Source organism: Phyllostomus discolor, chromosome 10 (assembly GCF_004126475.2).
Source record: "Phyllostomus discolor isolate MPI-MPIP mPhyDis1 chromosome 10, mPhyDis1.pri.v3, whole genome shotgun sequence".
NCBI classification, from domain to species: Eukaryota; Metazoa; Chordata; class Mammalia; order Chiroptera; family Phyllostomidae; genus Phyllostomus; species Phyllostomus discolor.
In genome coordinates, this window is record NC_040912.2 from 95,389,731 (window position 1) to 95,408,751 (window position 19,021).

The 19,021-nt window shown below is 57.3% G+C and overlaps 1 protein-coding gene across 3 annotated transcripts in view; it reads right to left on the reverse strand.

Annotated features, from left to right (window-relative positions):
* Nucleotides 1-1,438: 1,438 nt before the first annotated feature.
* The window catches only part of ESYT2 (extended synaptotagmin 2), a 51,533-nt gene continuing 33,950 nt past the window's right edge, over nt 1,439-19,021 (reverse strand). Inside the window, exons 13-23 of one of the 3 annotated variants that reach the window (XM_036011090.1) lie at nt 18,830-18,925; nt 16,899-17,000; nt 10,718-10,792; nt 9,955-10,041; nt 8,785-8,934; nt 7,135-7,520; nt 5,851-5,949; nt 5,078-5,209; nt 3,654-3,759; nt 2,837-2,886; nt 1,439-2,731 (exon numbers count right to left, since the gene is read on the reverse strand). In XM_036011090.1, the coding sequence (XP_035866983.1) occupies nt 2,686-2,731; nt 2,837-2,886; nt 3,654-3,759; nt 5,078-5,209; nt 5,851-5,949; nt 7,135-7,520; nt 8,785-8,934; nt 9,955-10,041; nt 10,718-10,792; nt 16,899-17,000; nt 18,830-18,925 (1,329 nt within the window). In that variant the 3' untranslated portion in view covers nt 1,439-2,685. Of the gene's footprint in view, nt 2,732-2,836; nt 2,887-3,653; nt 3,760-5,077; nt 5,210-5,850; nt 5,950-7,134; nt 7,521-8,784; nt 8,935-9,954; nt 10,042-10,717; nt 10,793-13,694; nt 13,758-16,898; nt 17,001-18,829; nt 18,926-19,021 lie in introns of all 3 variants that reach the window. The other 2 variants (XM_028525539.2, XM_028525540.2) reach the window with 2 other exon arrangements.

A 19,021-nucleotide genomic window follows, 5' to 3' on the forward strand; every position in this document is an offset into this window, starting at 1 on the left:
CACGAAAGTTTTATTGCTTACATATGTGTGCCGTCACGGAACCTCGGCTGACACAGCGGACCTCCTCCGTCTTGCAGAGCACCCGCCGCAGCCGCCCCCCGGCAGCGGGGGCCCCAGAGGAGGGCGGGGTGCCGGCCGCAGCCCCGGTGCACACATGGAGCTGCGGCCGGCCCAGGGTCTTGAGAAGGCAGGGCCGAGCTCTGGACTCGGGGCGCCTGTAGAAGGCATTCTCGCAGTGCAGAGTGGCAACCCTACAGGGGCCTGTTTTCATCTGGAGTGTGAAAACACCACCTCTGTACCTCTGTACTTCAAGGCACAGGACTAGCAACCCACACGGACAACCTCAAGGGAATTCAAACTCAGGTAAGCAAACGTCCCTACACTGCTTTGGCTCGGTGTGGGAAAGCCCAAGTCCCCTTCCCCAGGTGAACCCACCAGGAGGAACTGGAAACGAACCTTCGGAGGACCCGAGGCATCCTCCATCACCAGGGCCCTGCAGCGCGGGGCCGGGCCTCCCCAGTGGTTCTTACGCTTCCCCGGGGAAACGAGAGCCTCCCCGTGCACACTCCTGCCACCAAGTCAGTCGGAGTCACCCGGGCAGGTGTTCGGCAGCCTCAGAACCATCCTCCCTCGCTCCTCCCCTCCCCCCACCCCGAGCGGCCTGGGAACGTGCAGGCAGCCACTCGCAGGAGGCGGGTGTCATGGGGCCAGCAGGCATCGTGCAGGCTTTTTGCCTCGTGTCGTGTTTATTTCACCCAGTTGCTTAAGATAAGCAATCCACCAAGTAAAAACACACATCAAATGGTGGAAGCGCACGGCTGCGACAGCCGAAAGTTTTAAGATGTTGGCAGAAATTATTGGTGCTGAATCCCGGTGAGCATTTCTGCCCTGTCGATCCCCTCCACGGCCCTGACGTTAAAAGCGTCTCCAACAAATCCCACGTCACGGGCAGGCAACGAGACTGAGCAATGCCCTGTCCTGCTCGGGCTCCCAGAATACCCGTCACGTGCCCTGTGTGCGCGCACGTTCGCGTGTTATACCGGGACACCTGGAAACTCCCCTGCACTCCGCACAGGGGACGGTGGGACCAGACGGGCCTTTCCGACAACCTGAAATGCGCCGTGAAGCAGGCAGCTCCAGCACCCACACACCCGCTCGCGGTGCAGGAGCAAAGGGGGAAGAGCCAAAACCCCTGAAGGGCAGCGGTGTGCAGGGTGGCAGGCGCTTGGGCAGCCGAGCCCGGGGCCACGAGGCGCTTTGCAGTGCGAGTGCGCACCTCAGTCCCAGGGTTCTGTGCCCGGTGGGTGCATCCCTGAATTCCGGAGGTTCTCGGGTTCGAAGGCACGCGTCACTCGGCACGCACTCGGCACGCTCTCGGCACGCGTGCGTCCTCCTCACACCGGCACACGCGGCTCAGGACATGGCCACAGACACTCGGAGGGATACAAAGCATGCTTTTAATCGTCTAGTGAGAAAAATATACTCCAAAGTAGAAACTGTGTGACGATGTTGCGACACCGAGGTCAGTCCTGGCAGGAAGTAGCTTCAGAAACCCAGGAAGCGGAGTCGCCCCCGAACGCCAGCTGCTGGCACCCTGGGTCCTGGGTGGCCCGGCGAGAGGGCACAAGGGAACCGAGAGCCAGCTCCGGCCCGTCCTGCGCTCGCCTGTGCCACGCTGACGAGCGGGCGCAGCAGCGATCGGCTAAACCGCGTCCCTGTCTGCTTACCCGGCCAACCTCACAGCCCTCGGGCGGGGGGTGGGGGGGGCAGTGGGAGCTGGTCTCCCCTCACAGGCCGGGAATAACGAGCACGACGGGCGAGCACCAGCGCTCGTGGCTACTGCACAACAGCCTCGCGCGGACCCTGACCATCTGGGTCACGTTTCAGAAAGACCACAGTTGTGTGTCGCTGCACTGTTTCGTGAACAAGTGATAACACGCAATCAAAACTTCGGCGTTTCCGCTTTGTGTGAGCTGTTTCGGAGCAGCACACCGCGACTTCGGAGCCGGGACGACCCCTGAACGGTCTGCCCGGCCCAGCTGCCCAGTGTCCTCCCTCACGAGCACCCGGCTTCTCAGTAACGCATCTTCGTAGTCACAAAAGTGTTAATAGTTTTAATACTTTCTTTCTTTGATAATGGGCAGAAATATACTAATATTTCGTAATCTTTCAGCTTTTCTCTTTAAAAATAAATGGCACAAAATAAGTCACTGAGAACTTTTTCCTGCGAAGACAAAAATGATTATCTGTCATAAGAATTTAGAAGAAAATATATATATTTCCTTAAGCCATTTTCTTCTGAATCCAAACCAGCATGTAGAGATTATAAAAAATAGCATCTATTTACACGGCACGGCGTGCCCCCGTGACACGCGAAACACGGCGACCACGAAGCAGACACACGGGCCCCCCTCCCGGACACCCAGCCTCCCCCACCAGCGGTGCCTGCCGCCCGGCTGTGGGCTGTGACGGCTGCCGACTCGCTGGAGGGGTCCAACACACAACACTGGACGATACCATCGGCCAAATACGCCTCAAGTGTCCACGCTTTATAAAACGAGTAAGGCATGTCCAGCGAAGAACAGGAAGTATAAAAACAGCGTCGGTGAGTGGGGGGTGGGGGCGCCTTCCAGCACGCGGGGCGGGGCCGACACCCCAGGGAGCAGCGCCTCGGGCCCGCGGGGCCTACGTCACCACGTGCGGTCTCGTCCCGTCTTCCGTGAGGTCATACCTGAGGGCACGGGGAGAGGAGGGTGACAGGCGGTCAGGGGGACAGTGTCAGCAAGCAGACGGGGGCTCTCCGCCCAGCGGCTGGTCGCCTGTGGGGGACACTCACCACTGGGTCCAGCCTTTGGCGAGCTCCTCCGACGCCAGAGCGACCAGCACCTGCGGGTCAGAGGGCGTCGGTGAGCGCGGGCCGACGGCGCCCCTTCGGCTCTGCCCCTCCCCGACCTCCCCAGCCTCCTCCCGCCTCCCTCCGGCTGCCGTGTGCAGCTCCCCTTTATTTCCAGCCTCTCGTCTTCCACAGAGCTCTACCCTAGGGAGCACCGCTGAACTGGCAGGGGTCGGTCCTGGCCAGGAGGTCCTTCCTGAGCCCATCAGTCTTAACGTCCAGTCGCTGCGAAATGTCAGTGGGGGTCAAGGCTACAGGCTCTCGGGCCACACAGCCCACAGCTGACGTGGACCGCCCATAAACGGCACCTGCACCCCAGCCTCTCCCCCCCTTCGCCTCCACGCCTCTCACCAGGGAACACAGGTGAGTTGCGTGTGGGCGGGACCAAGACGGAGAGAGTTCAGAGAAGTGAGGCCCAGGAGGTGCCCGGGTCAAGCACAGTGGTCAGTGGGGGGGTGGACGTGGAGGAGGACAGCCCTCCGTCGGGCTCTCTCTCTCTGCGGTCCCTGAAAAACGCTCGTTTCTTCCACTACGAGTTCATGGTGTTAGGGTGACTAATGCGCTGACATCGAACATGAAAACAACGAAACACCATCCTCACAGCGCACGCGTGTCGGCTGACACGGTCTTTCATGGGCCGCGGCTCTACCAGGAAGCACGCACCGGTCCCCGAGAAGCCCACCCACCCCACACGCACTTGGGGCGCTGCTGAACTCTCGCGCCGTGCGGGAGCCCACCACCACGGGCTCCTCCGACTCACCTTGCCGAGCAGCCCCTTGTCCTTGGACAGGAAGCCGCCGCTGTTCTTCACGGCCACGTCCAGGGTCCTCCGCTGCACGTCCGGCAAGGACACGCTGAAATCAAAGCTGGGGGAGAAAGAGGGCCTTCCTGCAGCTCCCGTCACCTCGCTGCAGCCCATCGTGACCGAACAGGACACTCACGCTCACGAGACCCCCCAAACGTTACAGTGTGTCTGTCTGTCACCGTAAAACAGGGTTTTCGGGCTAGGTGTTTGGGTACCAGATTTCGTGAAATCACGACATCAAAGTACTTTCCATGGTTTTGAATGTAACAGAAGACGCCGGCCCGCGGCTCCCCCACGTGCGGGCGGGGCAGGCAGGATGTGGGCCGTGGACACGGTGTTCTGCTCGCCAGGAGTCAGGCTGGCTCCCCCGCCCCACCCCCCGGACGAAAGGAGAGCAGTTTCGAAGCCCAGGTGAGCTGACCCAAAGTGCTCTGCGACCTGCTTCCCCACGGGAAACCGTCTACACGGTGCATTCCCGTGGCTAGAGTCAGACGCCACAGACTCAAGTGCCTCCGGGGAAGCAAGTCCTTGACGCCCGCCAGTGTGTGGCCCCCGCGTCACGGGGTCTCTGGCAGACTGCAGGACTGAGGGCCTGGGAGGCACGTGGCTGGGGCGTGGCTGGCCTCCCACCGAGCTGCCCCAGCGAGAGACCCAAGCCTGGGGGCTCCGAGTCGTCCGTGCTGCCACTGAGCGGGAACACAGGGTGCCTGCCCTGCCCTGCCCTGGGACCTGGTGCGCGCCTGTCCCGAGAACCTGACCAAGGACTGGCAGCACCTTTGGAGATGAAGACTGAATCAGGAGAGACCAAAACCACTCGACTTCACCATTTCCCAAAATGCTGGTGGCTTTTCGGGACAGAGGACGGCAGAGTGAGGCCCCAGCTTGCACAAATGGAGGCTCTTTCCGGGCCTCAAGGCGCTCAGGGGGTGCCGCCCCCCAAGACTGGCCACAGGGGCAGAAAGGGGCCTCTCGGAGGCTGGACCGTGAAAGGGGTTCGAGAAAACCCAAGACAATTATGCTGCTCTCTTCACTAATTTTCAAACTGTTTTGCAAACCAGCTGTTTCTCACACAAATGTTGTATTTTAAGATGTTGCAGATTTATCATTACTTTTGAAAACATTATGTACTTTAATCTCCTCAGTTTTGATTTGAAACTCCTTTGTTCCCCTCCTCCCACCAGTCTCCCCACCCGGGTCTACGGCCCACGGCTCCTGCCGGAAACCCACGGCGCTCCTGGGTCTCAGCCCGCTCGCACCTGCCCCGCGGGCCGTGCTCCCTCCGGTCTCGGCCCTGCGCGGGCTCCCGGGCGCCAGTCCCTGGGAGGCTCCGACCGGGCCTCCCTCACTCAATCGGACAGTCAGCTGGGTCGAGTCCCTACCTCTGGTCAAACACGGGGTTCAGTGTTTTCTTCGACACGTGCGTTTTTCTCCTCCCCGACCTCCTCTTGTCCGGTAACAAGTACATGCGGACGTAGGGGTCGGAGCCGTCTTCAGAGAAGGCGATGAGGTTCCTTGCAGCACAAAGCGGAGAACAGCAGACGTTAGGGTCTACGACAGCGACAACGAGAGCCACACTCACAGGTGCTACAGCCGGTCCTCAAGCACCGTCGTCGTCGTGCTACAGTGTTCACGAGGAAAAAGTCCCCAAGGGGGACTGCCCGCCCGGGCCTTGCAGGCCCTCCTGCGTCTTCCCCGGGGACCCCGGCGAGTCCGTGCGGCCTGAGTGGGTGCAGTGCAGGCGCCCCCAGACGGAAGGGCGTCCGGTCCCACAAACCAAAAGGTCGCCTGTTCCACTCCCAGTCGGGGCACAGGCCCGGGGTGCGGGTTCGGTGCCGGTTGAGGCGCATGCAGAAGGCACCCGACCGATGTTTCTCTCTCACATCAATGCCTGTCTCATCTTTTTCCCCCTCCCTCCCCTCTGAAAGTCAGAAATTAAAAAAGCAAACACGTTTATCATCCAGTTCCACGCAACCGACCACCTGGACCCCCACGGCCCGAGGGCGCGCTGCGCAGCAGCCGAGAGGTCGTGCAGGGCGTGAGCCGGCCGGGGGAGCGAAGGAGAGCCGCCGAGGAACCCCAGGAACCCCAGGACCGCAGCGCAGGGGGCAGCCGAGGGGCCGCCCGGGGGAGGCCGGGCCCGGGCCCCGCTTACCTGCAGGCGTGCACCACCACCACCAGCTTGTTTCTCTGCGAGCTGTGCCGGACGGTCAGCTGGATCTGCCCCAGCGGAGACTGTCCCAGCGTCGTCCCGCTGAGGAAACAGAGCAGGGGTCACAGCCGCCCCAGACCTGGCCCCGGCCCTGCGTCCCCGCCACAGCACGGCTCGGTCACTCTCACGCGTGTGGGCTGGAGGGGATCGGATGACCTGGACACCTTCGAGCCCCGGAGCGTAAAGCGACCCGTCCCACTCCTGCGTCCGTGGAGGGTAAGTGCGACTCAACTATTCAACACTGGCCGTTTTCCATGTGGGGCCGCAGTGACACGGGGCAGGGAGGACTCCCGGCTCCACCCATTGGTGCTCTGGGCCTGGTCTTTGGGCCTGGGGCTGCCCAAACCCACGTGCCCTTCCTCAGAACCCACACCCATCCCTGGCTCTGTGGTGCACCGACAGGACGTCTGGTGACATCGCGATGCCCCTTTGATTTCTCTCTCAAGGTCTAAGCACAGACCCTAAGACGGGCAGCAACTGCCTGGCTCAGTGTCCCCCAAGACTCTCTCGGCGGCTCCCCAAAGCCAGCTCCTCAGAAAAAGTGGTTTCTTATTCAAGTTCTGTTTCCTTCTAGAGCAAGAGAGGAGGAGAGACTGATTTCTTTCTCCCAAAGGAGTGGACATGCGAAGGAGACAAGCATCCTGAGCGCGGCCTCGGGAAGGACACGGGAAGGACAGACGTGTGCCTGCGCCCCGACGCCAGCAGCACATGCTTCGCCTCTGCCCCCCGGCTGCTCCTCACACTCCTCTTGGAAGCACCGAGAGAGAGAAAGGGCTGTCTCCAGGGCAGCCTCCTTCTGCTGAGAGGGAAGGCTAACATCGGAAGCTTCTGGTGCCTGCAGACTGCTCTTTCCTCTGGGAATCACGGGGTTTTAAGAGGCCAACACGAACGTCCAAAGACGGACAGGCAGCAGCTGGGGGCCAGCAGCGGGCACTGAGTGAAGAGGGGAGAAGGGGAGCCCTGACCCCGCACAGCGGACGCCAATCGCCATGGTTGGGGCAGCAGGCCGGCTCCGACTCTGCCTCTGGTCTGAGCACAGGCGCCCAGGAGCGCCAGAGCCCCTGTGTTCACTCCCCATCTCATTCCAACCCTTAAATGAGCCGGGGCCGGGAAACTCTGCCAGGGCGCCGCCCCGCCCCCAAGCTCCTTTAGCTGCGGTGAGCCAGCGCCCCCACAGCACTCGGGGCGCGCAGTGACGCGGCAAGAGCGAAGGGTGCGTCTAGTTACTTCTCGAGCTGCCGAAGCCTCTGCCGCAGCTCCTGCGTGGCGATGGGCAGCGATATGTCCGAGGCTATGCTGGGGGTGGGCTCCTTGACAAACATGTGGCTGGGGGAGCCGGCGGCGCCGACCTGCAGGCTGGAGGAGCTCCGGCCCAGGTCCCGGGGTCCCTGCGGGCTGGCCTCCACAGGCGGGGCCCTCTCCTCCAGTCCAGGCCTCGCAGCGCCCCCAATGACGGGTGTGGACGGGGCCGGGCTGCTGTCACCAGTGCCTGGCGACGCAGACATCTGAGACCGGACGGATGTTTTCCTCCCTTCTTTGGACACTGAGGGTCGCTTTACTTGAGCTGAGTGCTGGTGGTCCGGAGACCTGTCCTGCTTTTCCAGGTGGAGTACCTAGAGGTGTGAAGAAATGCAGTTACAACCAGTAACACTGGAAACAGCCTGATACGTTTATTCATAAATGTTTCCTTAAAACTTGGCACAAAGCATTGTAAACAATCTGGTCTGTACAGCTATTCTATTACTGAAGTAACACAATGTCACATAAAGCTTTTAAAAAGGAAAGTTTAAGTAATCAAAGTATCATTTTTACGATGTGAAAGTCATTTCTGTGTATTCTCTGCAGCCTCTTCCACCAGCGGGCAGTACTGCAGGGTCGTGGCTCCCGTTACTGCTGGAAGAGAGCCCCTCACCTGCACAGGTGGTCTCCACCAGCAATCTTGCGGGAGGATGCGAGTCAAGGACCCCTCTACCCAGCAAGGTCACCCCAGATGCCCAGCATCAATGGGGGGCAGCACGTGTCCTCAGCTGCCAGAGTACCTAGATCAATCACTTTGCTGGTTTTTAATATTTGCTTTCAAGTGCACGACGTCCCACTGAGCGGAGTCTGTGCTCCATGAGCCCGTCATGCACTCTGAGGTGACGGTGACGGCCCGAAGTTCTTCCCGCTGTTGCCAAATACAGCTGCAGCGAGTGGCTTCTTGCTCAGGGCCTCCCTGCCTGGTGCGCTGCATCGAAAAGACTCCCAGAGAAAGGCCCCTGGTCCCAGGGGCCCTACGACGTGCCACCTGGAGACACTGCAGTCCTTTCGGAAAGGCTGTGCACGGCCAGGGTCCTGGCTAGGAGTCAGGAGACCGTTTCCACTGCCCCCTCCATGCACTAAGTCTGTCCTAGCTCTTTTAAAAAGATCATTCTCCATTTTAATGTGCATTTTTAAAATTAGTGAGTTTTAGCATTCTCTCATGTTCTCCAGTTTTACCTTCAACTTTTCCTTAGGTGCTTACAAATGATTTATTGTCTATTTTGGACCTAAAAAGTTTTCCTGTAATTTCCACCACCTTGTAGAGTTTTATTCAATCCTCTCTTTTGAAGGACTGTTGAGGATTTAATCTTAGCAGAAGACCTTGTTGACCCAGACAGCAAGTTTCTGGGCCAAAGGATAAGAAACGGCCGATGGCCTTCACGGGAAGGTGTAACGAACTCCACAGGCGGCACAAGCAACCCGGAAACGCTGCCATGTGGGACGGCACCTTCCTGCCGGTCCCGGCCCTGCGACAACACCCTGACCACCATCCACCCTGTCCTGAGCCCTGTGCAGCAGTGCCCGCGAGCCTCGCCCCTGCAGCCCACCCCTGCCCACCCGTGGGAGACTACGCACCCTGAGGGCAATCTTCATCTTCAGGGTGCTGTTCGGCCCTGAATTACTGAGCTGGAACCGCTGGTTGATGGTCATGTCGTCGCTGGTGAGCAGCCGGCTGAGCGGGATCTTCAGGTTCCCCAGCGAACACTGGTGCTGCTCGTCTCTGACCTGCGGAACACCACAGCACACACTGAGCGCCACGGGCAAGGCGGAGACGGCGGGAGGGTCTGGGCCGGCCTTCCACAGGCACGCTCCAGCCACCTCCTCCCCGATGAACACAGTGACACAGTGGGCAGCCTCCTCAGGAAGTCAGAACACTGTACCCAGTGATGCTACAGTGTACCCACATCACGTGTCTCTGTCACTGCCCCATCACACAGCGAGGAGCACGAGAAAGAACACGACTTTCACCAATCCATTCTGAACCCAGACGCAAAAACCCTTAACGAGGGTTTAGTGCGTGAAACTGAGTGCACAGGAAGGACAGGACCTCACAACTGAGGGAGCTTATCCCTCAGCACAGGCTTCCTCGTGGGACTCTCTCATGGCGAACCTTGCAAACCAAATAAGGGCTCACAAGGTTCAACACCTGAAAATCAATGTGTGTCACCATATTTACAAACTTAGGGAAACCAGTGATCATCTCACTGTTGAAAAAAATCTCTGATGAAATTCCACATCCGTTCGTGCCGAAACCATCGGCATACTAGGAGCCGGAGAAGGAAACGTCCTCAGACCTCAGGCATAATGGTGAAGCCCTAAGTCTCCTCCTAAGACGGGAAGAGGCCAAGGGGTGCCCTCCCGAGAGGCTCGGGGCCGGCAGGGCAGGAGGGCGAGGCCCGGGAGTCAGCAGCACTGGCCGGGGGGCAGGGGGGCCGGGGGGCAGGGGAAGCACAGAAGCAGGATGCCCTTACTCTTCACCGACAGTCCCGACGCAGCCACAGACAAGCCAGCGGAACTAATAAAGGTCAGCAAGGCTGACAAAAGGGTGCCCAGGTACACCCTGGGGAAGTGACGAAACCAACCAAAAGTGTAAAATTAAAAAAAGAAAGAAAGTCCGCAGCACCACAGAGCCCGAGAGACCGAGGGCCCGGCCTGACAGAGGCCCACTGAGCTCGGGTGCTGGGTCCGGGAAAGGTGACCCTCAAGCACGTGCAGGCCCTTGTGTGCGGGCGGCAGGCAGAATACCTCGACTTCAAGGTCCTGGCGCTTGGGGTTGTGGACGAAGAAAGTGAAGTTCTCCTCCCACACGGGCTCGTTGGTTTTGTACCGAATCTGAAAGAAATACCAAAAAATCAGCTCTGTGATATTTTCCGTGCTTGCTCCTTCACTGTGTCTGAAAGCCTGGGACGGCTTTAATTAAACTCCAAGACATACGTTTTACTGAGCATGCACTATTATGCATTAACCGTGGGACGTGTCCCACACCCAGAGCCCCAAGCTTTCCGAGTGCACGGGCAGGCGGCCGTGGAGTCCCTGGGACGGAGGTTTCCCCGGCGCAGCCTCCTCTGTGCCGCCAAGCGCTGCACAGCGCTGTGCTCCCAACAGTCGCAAGAGAACAGAGGCCTGGAACTTCACACTGTCCTGGGAACGCTTTGCTTTCTCTTGCGTCAGAAAGCAGGACATGCCGAGCCGCGGCAAGGGCCCCCCTCCACCCCCGGCAGAGCTGCTGGTGCCGAGTTCTATGCGCTTTCAGCACAGTTGGCTATCTTTTAGACAAAATATTTATAGAACATTCAAAGAAACTTTCATCTACCAATGGAGTCAAGCAAAAGCATACTCGTGAGTTTTGATGGTATTTAAAAAGTGAACAGTATCTTTGTCTCCACATTAAGGAGCTGCTGCTCCGTGAGGTGGCTGATTCGAGCAGACGAAAGAGCAACGTGGGCACCAGCAGTCCGCCGCCCGCCCCGCGGGTGACAGGCACGTCCCAGCACACGGCCAGCCTCACCTTGCTCTCCTGGGCCTTGTGACCAACGGACATCTGCACCAGAGGGTTGGGGCTGCTGTTCACCTTCTTCCCTGACTGTCCAGAAACAGAAAACGGACCAAGTCAGTGAGTGGACACCCTGAAACGGGCTGTTAAAAACGAACTTGTTGGTGTGGACTGACAGTCATTCCATTCACTCCTCAGTCCTCAGTCACAGGGACTGAGACCGGGTAGCGGGGGAAGGGCTGCTAAGCACACTCCAAGCCAAATTACCTCTCCCATGAAATACACCAGGAAAACGTCTATTTATGTGCAAATGTTAAGGGTTAAAGTCTTTTATTTTTAGAGCAAGCTACTTTGGAAAAATGAAATCTTCTGAATATCTTTTCATGTTAATTGCACTCTCAAAACTCATTTCACCAGGACAACAAAATGAAGTGTAATGAATGAACAGAAAACCGTGAGCAAGGACAAATGTAAAAGGGTTTATGATTCAGAACAGCCCTCTTTCTGGAATAATAAAAACACTACAAAATGTCAAAAATGTGTTTTTACGTTTTTAACTTAGCATCTTCTGTTCAAACATGTAGTTACCAAGAATCAAATCTCGCTGCCAGCGGCTTGGTAACTTTGACGGCAGAGCAAATGTCGATCTAGAGTCACGCTGAACTAAGCAGATATCGTAAATAATTTAAAATGGTAAGAAGCACACTTTAGCACAGAGAGCTGATTAAAGAAAGCACAGGAAAACACAACATATATGGGACATGAGGTTTATTTATAACTGAGCCCCACAGAAGATACAGTTAAATATGTTAGTGGAAATTAATGATAAGGTCATCATTTTTTTAGTAACAACTTTGAAGTCAATCCTCAACACTGCAGCAATGACAAAAATAAGTATCAAATTCATATGATTATTTGAATAAAATATTACTAGCCCAAACCTACTGCAATAATCTATTTTCTGGTTCATCTTTATGATGTGAGTGAGTTCTGCAAAATGAAATAAATGCTGTTAAAAATTCAAAGGCTGCAGACTGTGGTGGCAGAGAATACTGAACCCTGGGTGTCAGCTGAGCACGAGTCCTCCGAAAATAAAGATTCTACTTCCCACCCTCCCTGGCGGTCATGTGTGGCGACTGACAGTCTGGCCTTGAAGGGAGGGGCCTCCCCAGCACCCCGCCCCCCGGGTGGGGGGGTAAGCAGGTCCGAGCCCCAAGCCACACTCTGTGACGCTGGGGGCTCTCCTGTCTGGCTGACCGACCCTACAACTGCCGTCTGAGTCTGATTCAGAAGCCGAGTGTGTTTCTTAACTGACACACTCACTTCTTCTCTGCCGAAGCAGTCCCTCATTCCCAGAGACTTCCTGGGAATCTGTCCCGTTTAGGACACGCCTTCTCTTTAAACTTTCTGCCACCTTCAAAAACAAGGAAACGGCGGCCGCCTTTGGGACCTGCCTTCGGGAAGGTCGCGGGAGCCGCTTCCTCAACCCGCTGGCTCTGCTCCCAGACCCCTTCTGCTGCGCGTGTGAGCGCCACGACAGACGTCTGTTCGCCTACGCATTCCTGCAGTGTGTGCGACATAAACACTATCACGTCAAGCCCTAACTGACACGCTTCCTTTCTCTCTTCGTGGCACGTAAACTAGTGTTGTGTCTTAAAACAGACGATGTCTGGGGCCCTAAATCGCTACGTCTTCCACCACGACGCCATCTCCAAAGGCACCAGGGCCACTCGGAGACGCAGGGCCTCGGGCAAGTGAGTCTGGGCCGGCCCGCACTTGCACCTCAGCTCTCCCCCCCTGGACTGTGGAGGCCACACGTCGTCGGGGTGAATCTCAGCTTTCAGGTCCGTAAGGCGGACACAACAGCATTTCCAGAACCTGGCTGTCAGGCCTCAATGCGGAGACGTGGCAACAACTGAAACGAACACACTGGACCGGCTGCACGGAGCCCTTCCCATGCACGATCCCATTTACCTCACTCACTGCCCCGGCAGGAGACGCTGCCCCTCCGTTCCATGAGTGACGGGGAGGGCTCACTACCCTGCCACGCGGAGGAGTGGCAGTGGCCCTGCGGGGACTCCCGCCCAGGCAGTCCGGCCTCCCAGCGTTGCTCTGACCATGACGCAGAAACGGGCAGGGGGCTACCGGTGCGGTCCTGCCCGGCGCCTCAGTGGAAGCTGTTGCTTCATCCCCTGCCGGGCCCCACGGCCTCTCCTCGGCACCGAGTGCACGAGGGCTTGGCTCTGTCGGAGCAGGCCTGACTGGTCTCCTTCGCTTCTGAAATTTAACTTATCCTTCCGGGTGAAACTGATTTTAAAGCATTCCTGAATCCCTCCTATGGGATTTCCTTAAAGCAATGACGTTTAAACCCTCGTCCACATATTCAACCCTGAAATGTTCAAACAAGCTAAAAAAAACACTGTAAGTCATCAGAAACCTCTAACAGTTGAGGCAGACAAGGCTTGTCCGTGGTGTTTGGGAGTGGAGCTTAGTTCTCAATACACCTCACTGGATGAAGGCAGAGCTTCCGGAAAGGCCTGGCCCCGCCCAGCAGCACTGAGCTTGGCGGCCGCCAATCAGAGACGGCCCGACTCAGCATATTGAAAGAGGTGATGTTCAAACAAACAGTCACAATGCACAAGGGGTGCCTTCCAGCCATATTCCGAAAGGTGGTGAGGATTTCAAACCGGACTTCCACTTTACCATTTTCACAATTTCAAATCCAATTAAAATACAGATGATTTACAACCACCTTAGATACTGCTGCCTCACTCAGGTCAACAGAACAGATATCTAATTTATCACATTGGAGCTTCATAAAATGTATCTTTGAAGCTGACTTAAATTCTTCTAACTACTGTTTTTGGGGTAACAAAAGCAGGCTCTCTCCAATGACAACTAATTAGTAACTAGTCATAAACCCATGAGGGTTAAGGCATCATCTCTTTCAATATGTCTTCACGAACTTTTCAGAGGGAAAATCATTGTTTACCTTGAAAGCTTTCTGAGCTGCAGCCTTCTTCAAGACGTCAGCGTTAAATTCTAATGGGTTACTCTTTCAAGTCAGAAGAAAATGAATATACCAAGGGTTAATAAAACATGCAACGAGGAGTTTATGTATGGTTAATGACATGAACGTTATGCAAACAAACAAACAAAATCTTTAAACAAAAATCACCAAGAATTACACAAAAAAACAGTAAAAATCATTTGTTACTTTTTCTCTATGCTCAAGATTTTATCTCAGAATGACCCGTTAATCTATAAATATCAAAACACATGTCCTTCTCCCCTGTGGTTACTGTGCCTCTTATCTTTGGGTTTCAAAGTCCAGTAGTGATGCTTTAAGAAAGGCTTCTCTCTCCTCTCCTTTGCTTGAACAAACCCCTAAAATACCCATAATCACCCTGAAGTTTGTACCTGAAGTACCAACAAATGGGCCATACGTGTCCAAATGACTCTCAAGCCAAGTCCATGCTGCAGTGGCAGATGCCTCTTCTCTCCTTCCTATGACCTGCTCCCCTTGTGCAGGGACCTCGGCAGGGACGGGCCTTCCCCACTGCGTCCCCCGCTCTCTGCCATGCAGGAAATGCTGGGGCTGCTTAGATCGCCAAGAGTTTCTCCTGGCTTCAACATTCTGTTGTTACGGGTTGTGTCCTACTTCTACTGACTGTGAGTTCGTTACTTTCTGGCCTCAAAAGGGAAAGGCTGAGTTGTTTGGCAAGCTCCTTCAAAGGCAGACACATAAAATGACTTTACCATTTTAGGTGTCATTAACTTCAAATGACAAACTGAATTTCATTTCTACTTTTTTAAAAACGGGAGATTTTATCACGAAGAACGGGACACTCTGCCTCCAGCCTCCCGTGACTGTGGCCGGCTGGGCGGGCGGGGAGATCGCACAGCCAGCCAAGAGGACTGAGTGCCCGTGGGCGCCGCAGCCGCCCGCCCGGCTCGCGGGCACTGGGACCCCTGGGCGCGTCGCTGAGGGGAGCCCAGGCAGGGGAAGCTCTCTCCAGGCAGGTGGGCCGTGTGCTAATGCACGAATCATCGTAGCGTGCATCAGTGACCACAGAGCAGGCAGGGAGAGGGACTGTGTGGGGTAGGAGAGAGGGTGCAGGGAGCCGTGTGACAGCGTGGAAGCTGCTGAGGCCTGGGGGTGACACGGGCCAGACCAGCCAGGTGCTCTGGGGGGGGCCCAGCGTGAGGCCTTCCGCCTGGGCCCTCACCATTAATGGGGCGGCAACGCCACCTGTGCTTCACAGTGAGAAGGTGCTAGGTCTCCCTGTCACGAGGCTCACCTTTTCCCATAAAGTGGATCCGCGTGTGAAAACCACGCATCTCAGATAAGCCCCGCCCACAGCATCACGACCTTAACAAAGCGAGTGGGCTGGAGCAGACCGGAGGCCCCAGAGCGTGACTCTGGGTCACGGGCTGAGTCCAAGCCCAGCCCGGCTGCTCACCAGCTCAGTCCCTCGCGCCACGTTGGCTCCTTGTCTGAGAAAGTGGTCTTCACAGCCACAGACCAGATGAGCCGTCCACACAGGACCGTGGAAAGTGCTCCACAGACACAAGTCACCCTAGGAGCTGAAGGCTTAAGCTGCGCCCTCAGCATCCCTCCGAAATTCCAGCCCAAGACTCGATCAGAGGGGAGCGGGTGCTGAGCAGGCTTGTAAAGGGGCCCTTTCCGGTCTGGGATAGAGGTGGGTGGTGCTCCCTCACAGGGGTAACGGCTGAGGGAGCTGACGATTAAGGGCGTTTCCTGCAGGGAGAGGGCAGGAGCTCTTCGGGCGGGCGGCTGTCCAGCACCTTTCCTAGAAGCAGGGAAGGGCCAAGGCTTGGGGGGAAATTGAGAAAGCACTGATCTAACTTCACAGTGAAAACCAACGGATTTTTGAAAAGCAATGACTTTGGTCAAATTGAGTTTACAGAGCATCCTGTTGGTGCCAACATCTGACTCACAAAGCAGAGCACATGACTTTGGTAACGGAGGGGAAAAGGCTGTTTGGTAACCGAGCAATGTCGCCAGGGCCCATCGCAAAGCAATGACACCAGTCAGAAGGGTTCATGCGGGCCTCTGGCGAGGGCGGCCACCCGAGGGACGCCACCACGGAAGCCACTTCACAACAGTGGTGCAGAGCAGGTGCCAACATGCCCCCAGGGCTCTCCCAGTACAGGTGGGGAGGCGGCAGCCCGCCTCCTGCCGGGGCGACGGAGCCTCACACCCAGCCCTGCGTCCTGACTCTCCTCCTCTGTCAGCGGGGTGATGGACGGACCTGCAGTTTGAGTTCTGCCCACCTCCCTTTCTCCACGTGGACACAGAACGAGAGCTCTTCCCAAGTGCAAAGCCGCCTCTGTTAGATTCCGGGACCAAATGAACTTGGAGAACCTCACTATCGCTGAACTAAACCAGCAGTTGGTCAAGAACGGGTGACTCAGACTCACGACTGAGCCATCGGCGACTCCCTCTCACCCCAGAGCAAGGAAAAGTAACCGCCTCCTGCGGGCACCACGGGCAACGCGGGGAGCTGTGTGCGACAGCCAGGCCCTGGGAGACAGAATGAGGGCAAGTCAGCTCCCCGAGCAAGGTCAGAAACACACCATTGTCCACTCCAGGAAATTCCTGAAGTTCCTTAAAGGAAGCTGAATGATCATAAACTCAATCATCCTTTTCTCTCTCGGGAGCTCTGGTTGGACAGTGGGGAGAAGGCCAGCTTCCAGGCCCACAGGTGCATTTCTGCCCTCGCTGACCAGCCATGGGCACAGCAGGGACTTCCAAGGAGAGCCACGTTCTAACACTTCCTCTGGGCCAGGAGGAGAAAGCAGACCGGAGGGAGTTTTTTGAAAGCCTGCAAAGAGATATTTACATCTCACACGGAGATGAACCACAAGAAAACCGAATGAGTCGTTATGGCTTCCTTTTTCCACCATAGGAGGACTCTTATTTTTGCTTTTCTGTGGGCTTCCTCGTGACTCACCGGTCTGTTCATCTCATTATCAGACGTGGCAGCCGGTGTTAGTCACAGCACTGTTACGTGTCACGGGACAGGCACAAAACAAGCACACGCGGCCACGGGAACCATGCAAGAGAAGCAAAGGGCATGCCACGCCGTTCCACCCGAGCGGACGCGCCCGAGCCCCCGCGCACACTCTCGCGGTGTCCACGGAAGCACGAGGAGGGACCCCGGGGACTCACAAACAGCGCTCTATAGACCGAGGCGGTGTTTTCACAGAACACCAGTCCGGACGCGCGCCTCTCTTTTAAGTGGCCACACCCAAAGCTTCCCTCGTAGATACTCTTAGGAAGTGGGGATGGGAGGAGAGAGCAGAGAACGGGGCCGTGGTCAGTGCACGCAGGAGCCCGTGAGCAGGAGAGCGAAGGGCAGCCCGAGCACCAGCAGGGCCGAGGCGCCGTGAGGGTCGTCTGCCTCTGGCAGCCAGAGCACCCAGCCTGTGCAAGGTGCCCTTTAATGGGAGGTTAATAAATTCACCTGCTTTTTGTTTTTTCAGTCTTTGCTATGTGACATCACTGAAATTTTAACTTATGTGATACAACACCCAGTTCTGAAGTACAGCCCTCCTTCTCGCCAGCTCCCCCGTGCAGCCCTGCTCCGTGTGTCCTACCTACCACGTGCCACAGGCTCGCTCCCGCCCGGCACGGTGAGGGCCTGCTAGCAAGCCTTACTGTGGTTGGAAACAAGAAGTTGTGCCGCACGAGAAAGTCTGTGGGAAGGCTAAATAATAATGAAGTAAACTGTAACAGAAAAAGCCAGACTTCAGTTGGGAGAGGGGCCCAAAGGTGAAGGTAATGACTTCAAGAGGAATCAAGGTCAGGAAAGACACGGTCACTGAAAAGTACGGCTGTGGCCGACCCTGGAACAGCATGCGTCCCGGTGGGCTCACATGGCTCAGGCCCGCATTGCCCGGGGTCCCGTGTCTCTGGTCGGGGCCGGGAGCCTGCGAGAGCGGAGGGCTGGCTGCAGTGCTCTGTGGACTTCGACTGGGGCTTGCAGCCCTAAGCCCCACGTTGTTTAAGGGTCAACCATATAAGCAATTTCATGCTAAGAGTTCGAGGACACGTTCCTATTATGAAAAACAACAAATGCTTGGTCAGGTTTCAGTTGCTAAAGACTTTAAACGAAGCGTACCGATACACAAAGTGCTGAAACCCGGAAAGGTGCTGAGGCGAGGTGCGTGTGTCATGAAACCAAGGGGGCGCCGTCTACCCATGGCGAGGGGAGAGCGGACAGGCGGCCCGGGTGACACAGCGAGGTGAGCCAGGGGCCGAGTGGGGCACTGTGCTCCCTGTGTGTCCACAGGGACAACGGGCTCAGGGGACAAGCACCGACGACCTGCACGAGGGAGCATCTGCCATCGGGGTTGGGGGGGGGAGCCCCTGCAGCCGGGAGGGGTCCTCTCTCCTGCCACCGCACGGGCCTTCGCCACGTGAAGCAAAGCGGGAAGGACCACATCCGGAACCGTGCGCAGCACTCGGAGCTCGCAGGAGCCAGAGAGAGAAGGTTTCTCACCAGCAGCGGGGGCGCACTGCGGCGTGGGGATCCCAGCAGGCCCCCCCCGCCCGAGAATGTGTAATTTTTCTTCCCCAAGGGACAGTGGCTTCTGTCCGTCACAGCTCTGATGCAAGCAAGCGCGGTGCGCCTGCTCTGGGCCGCGGAAGCCGTGGTGGCGGGAGACCGAGGCAGCAGGTGTGTGCCATGCGGCAGCCCTCAGTGCCCAGGCTCCGCTCCCACGCCGCCCCTCCCCCTGCTGCCCCGCCCACCCCATCGCCCGGCCGCGTGGCGGCCAGGACAGGTTTGTCCTCAGAGGCGCCCCACTGCACTGCCGTGCCACACAGAGAACGAGCAGCCAGGCTCTGGTACTCAGTGACCTTCTGCAGACTGCCTTCTTCCCTGGCTACGAGGGAGCCGCACAGACCCCTCCGAGTCGGCATCTCCTCACGCAACGTGCGGAGCAGAGACAGCTCTGAGCTTCCTGAGTGGCGAGGACGTGAAGACGCACCGCCCCCTCCACGGCTGCTCGCGGCTGGGGCGAAGGGAAGATGCAGCCACGGGAGCCGGTGGCGGCGTGGAAACCAGTGCCCCAGTGAGCTCCCACAGCGCTACCTACCGGAAGGTTCCTCGCTGAGTCCAAGTACAAGATCAGCAAAGAGGAGGAAAGGCCGTCGTTGGCTTGGCCCTTGTCGGCTCGGATGTCTGTGAGCACCTGCAAGGAGGGAGACGCCCCAGTGAGTGCATGTCCAACGGGGTTCGACTCCCGCCCCATGGTCACACCCGCCATGCTCACGAGAACGGGAAGAGG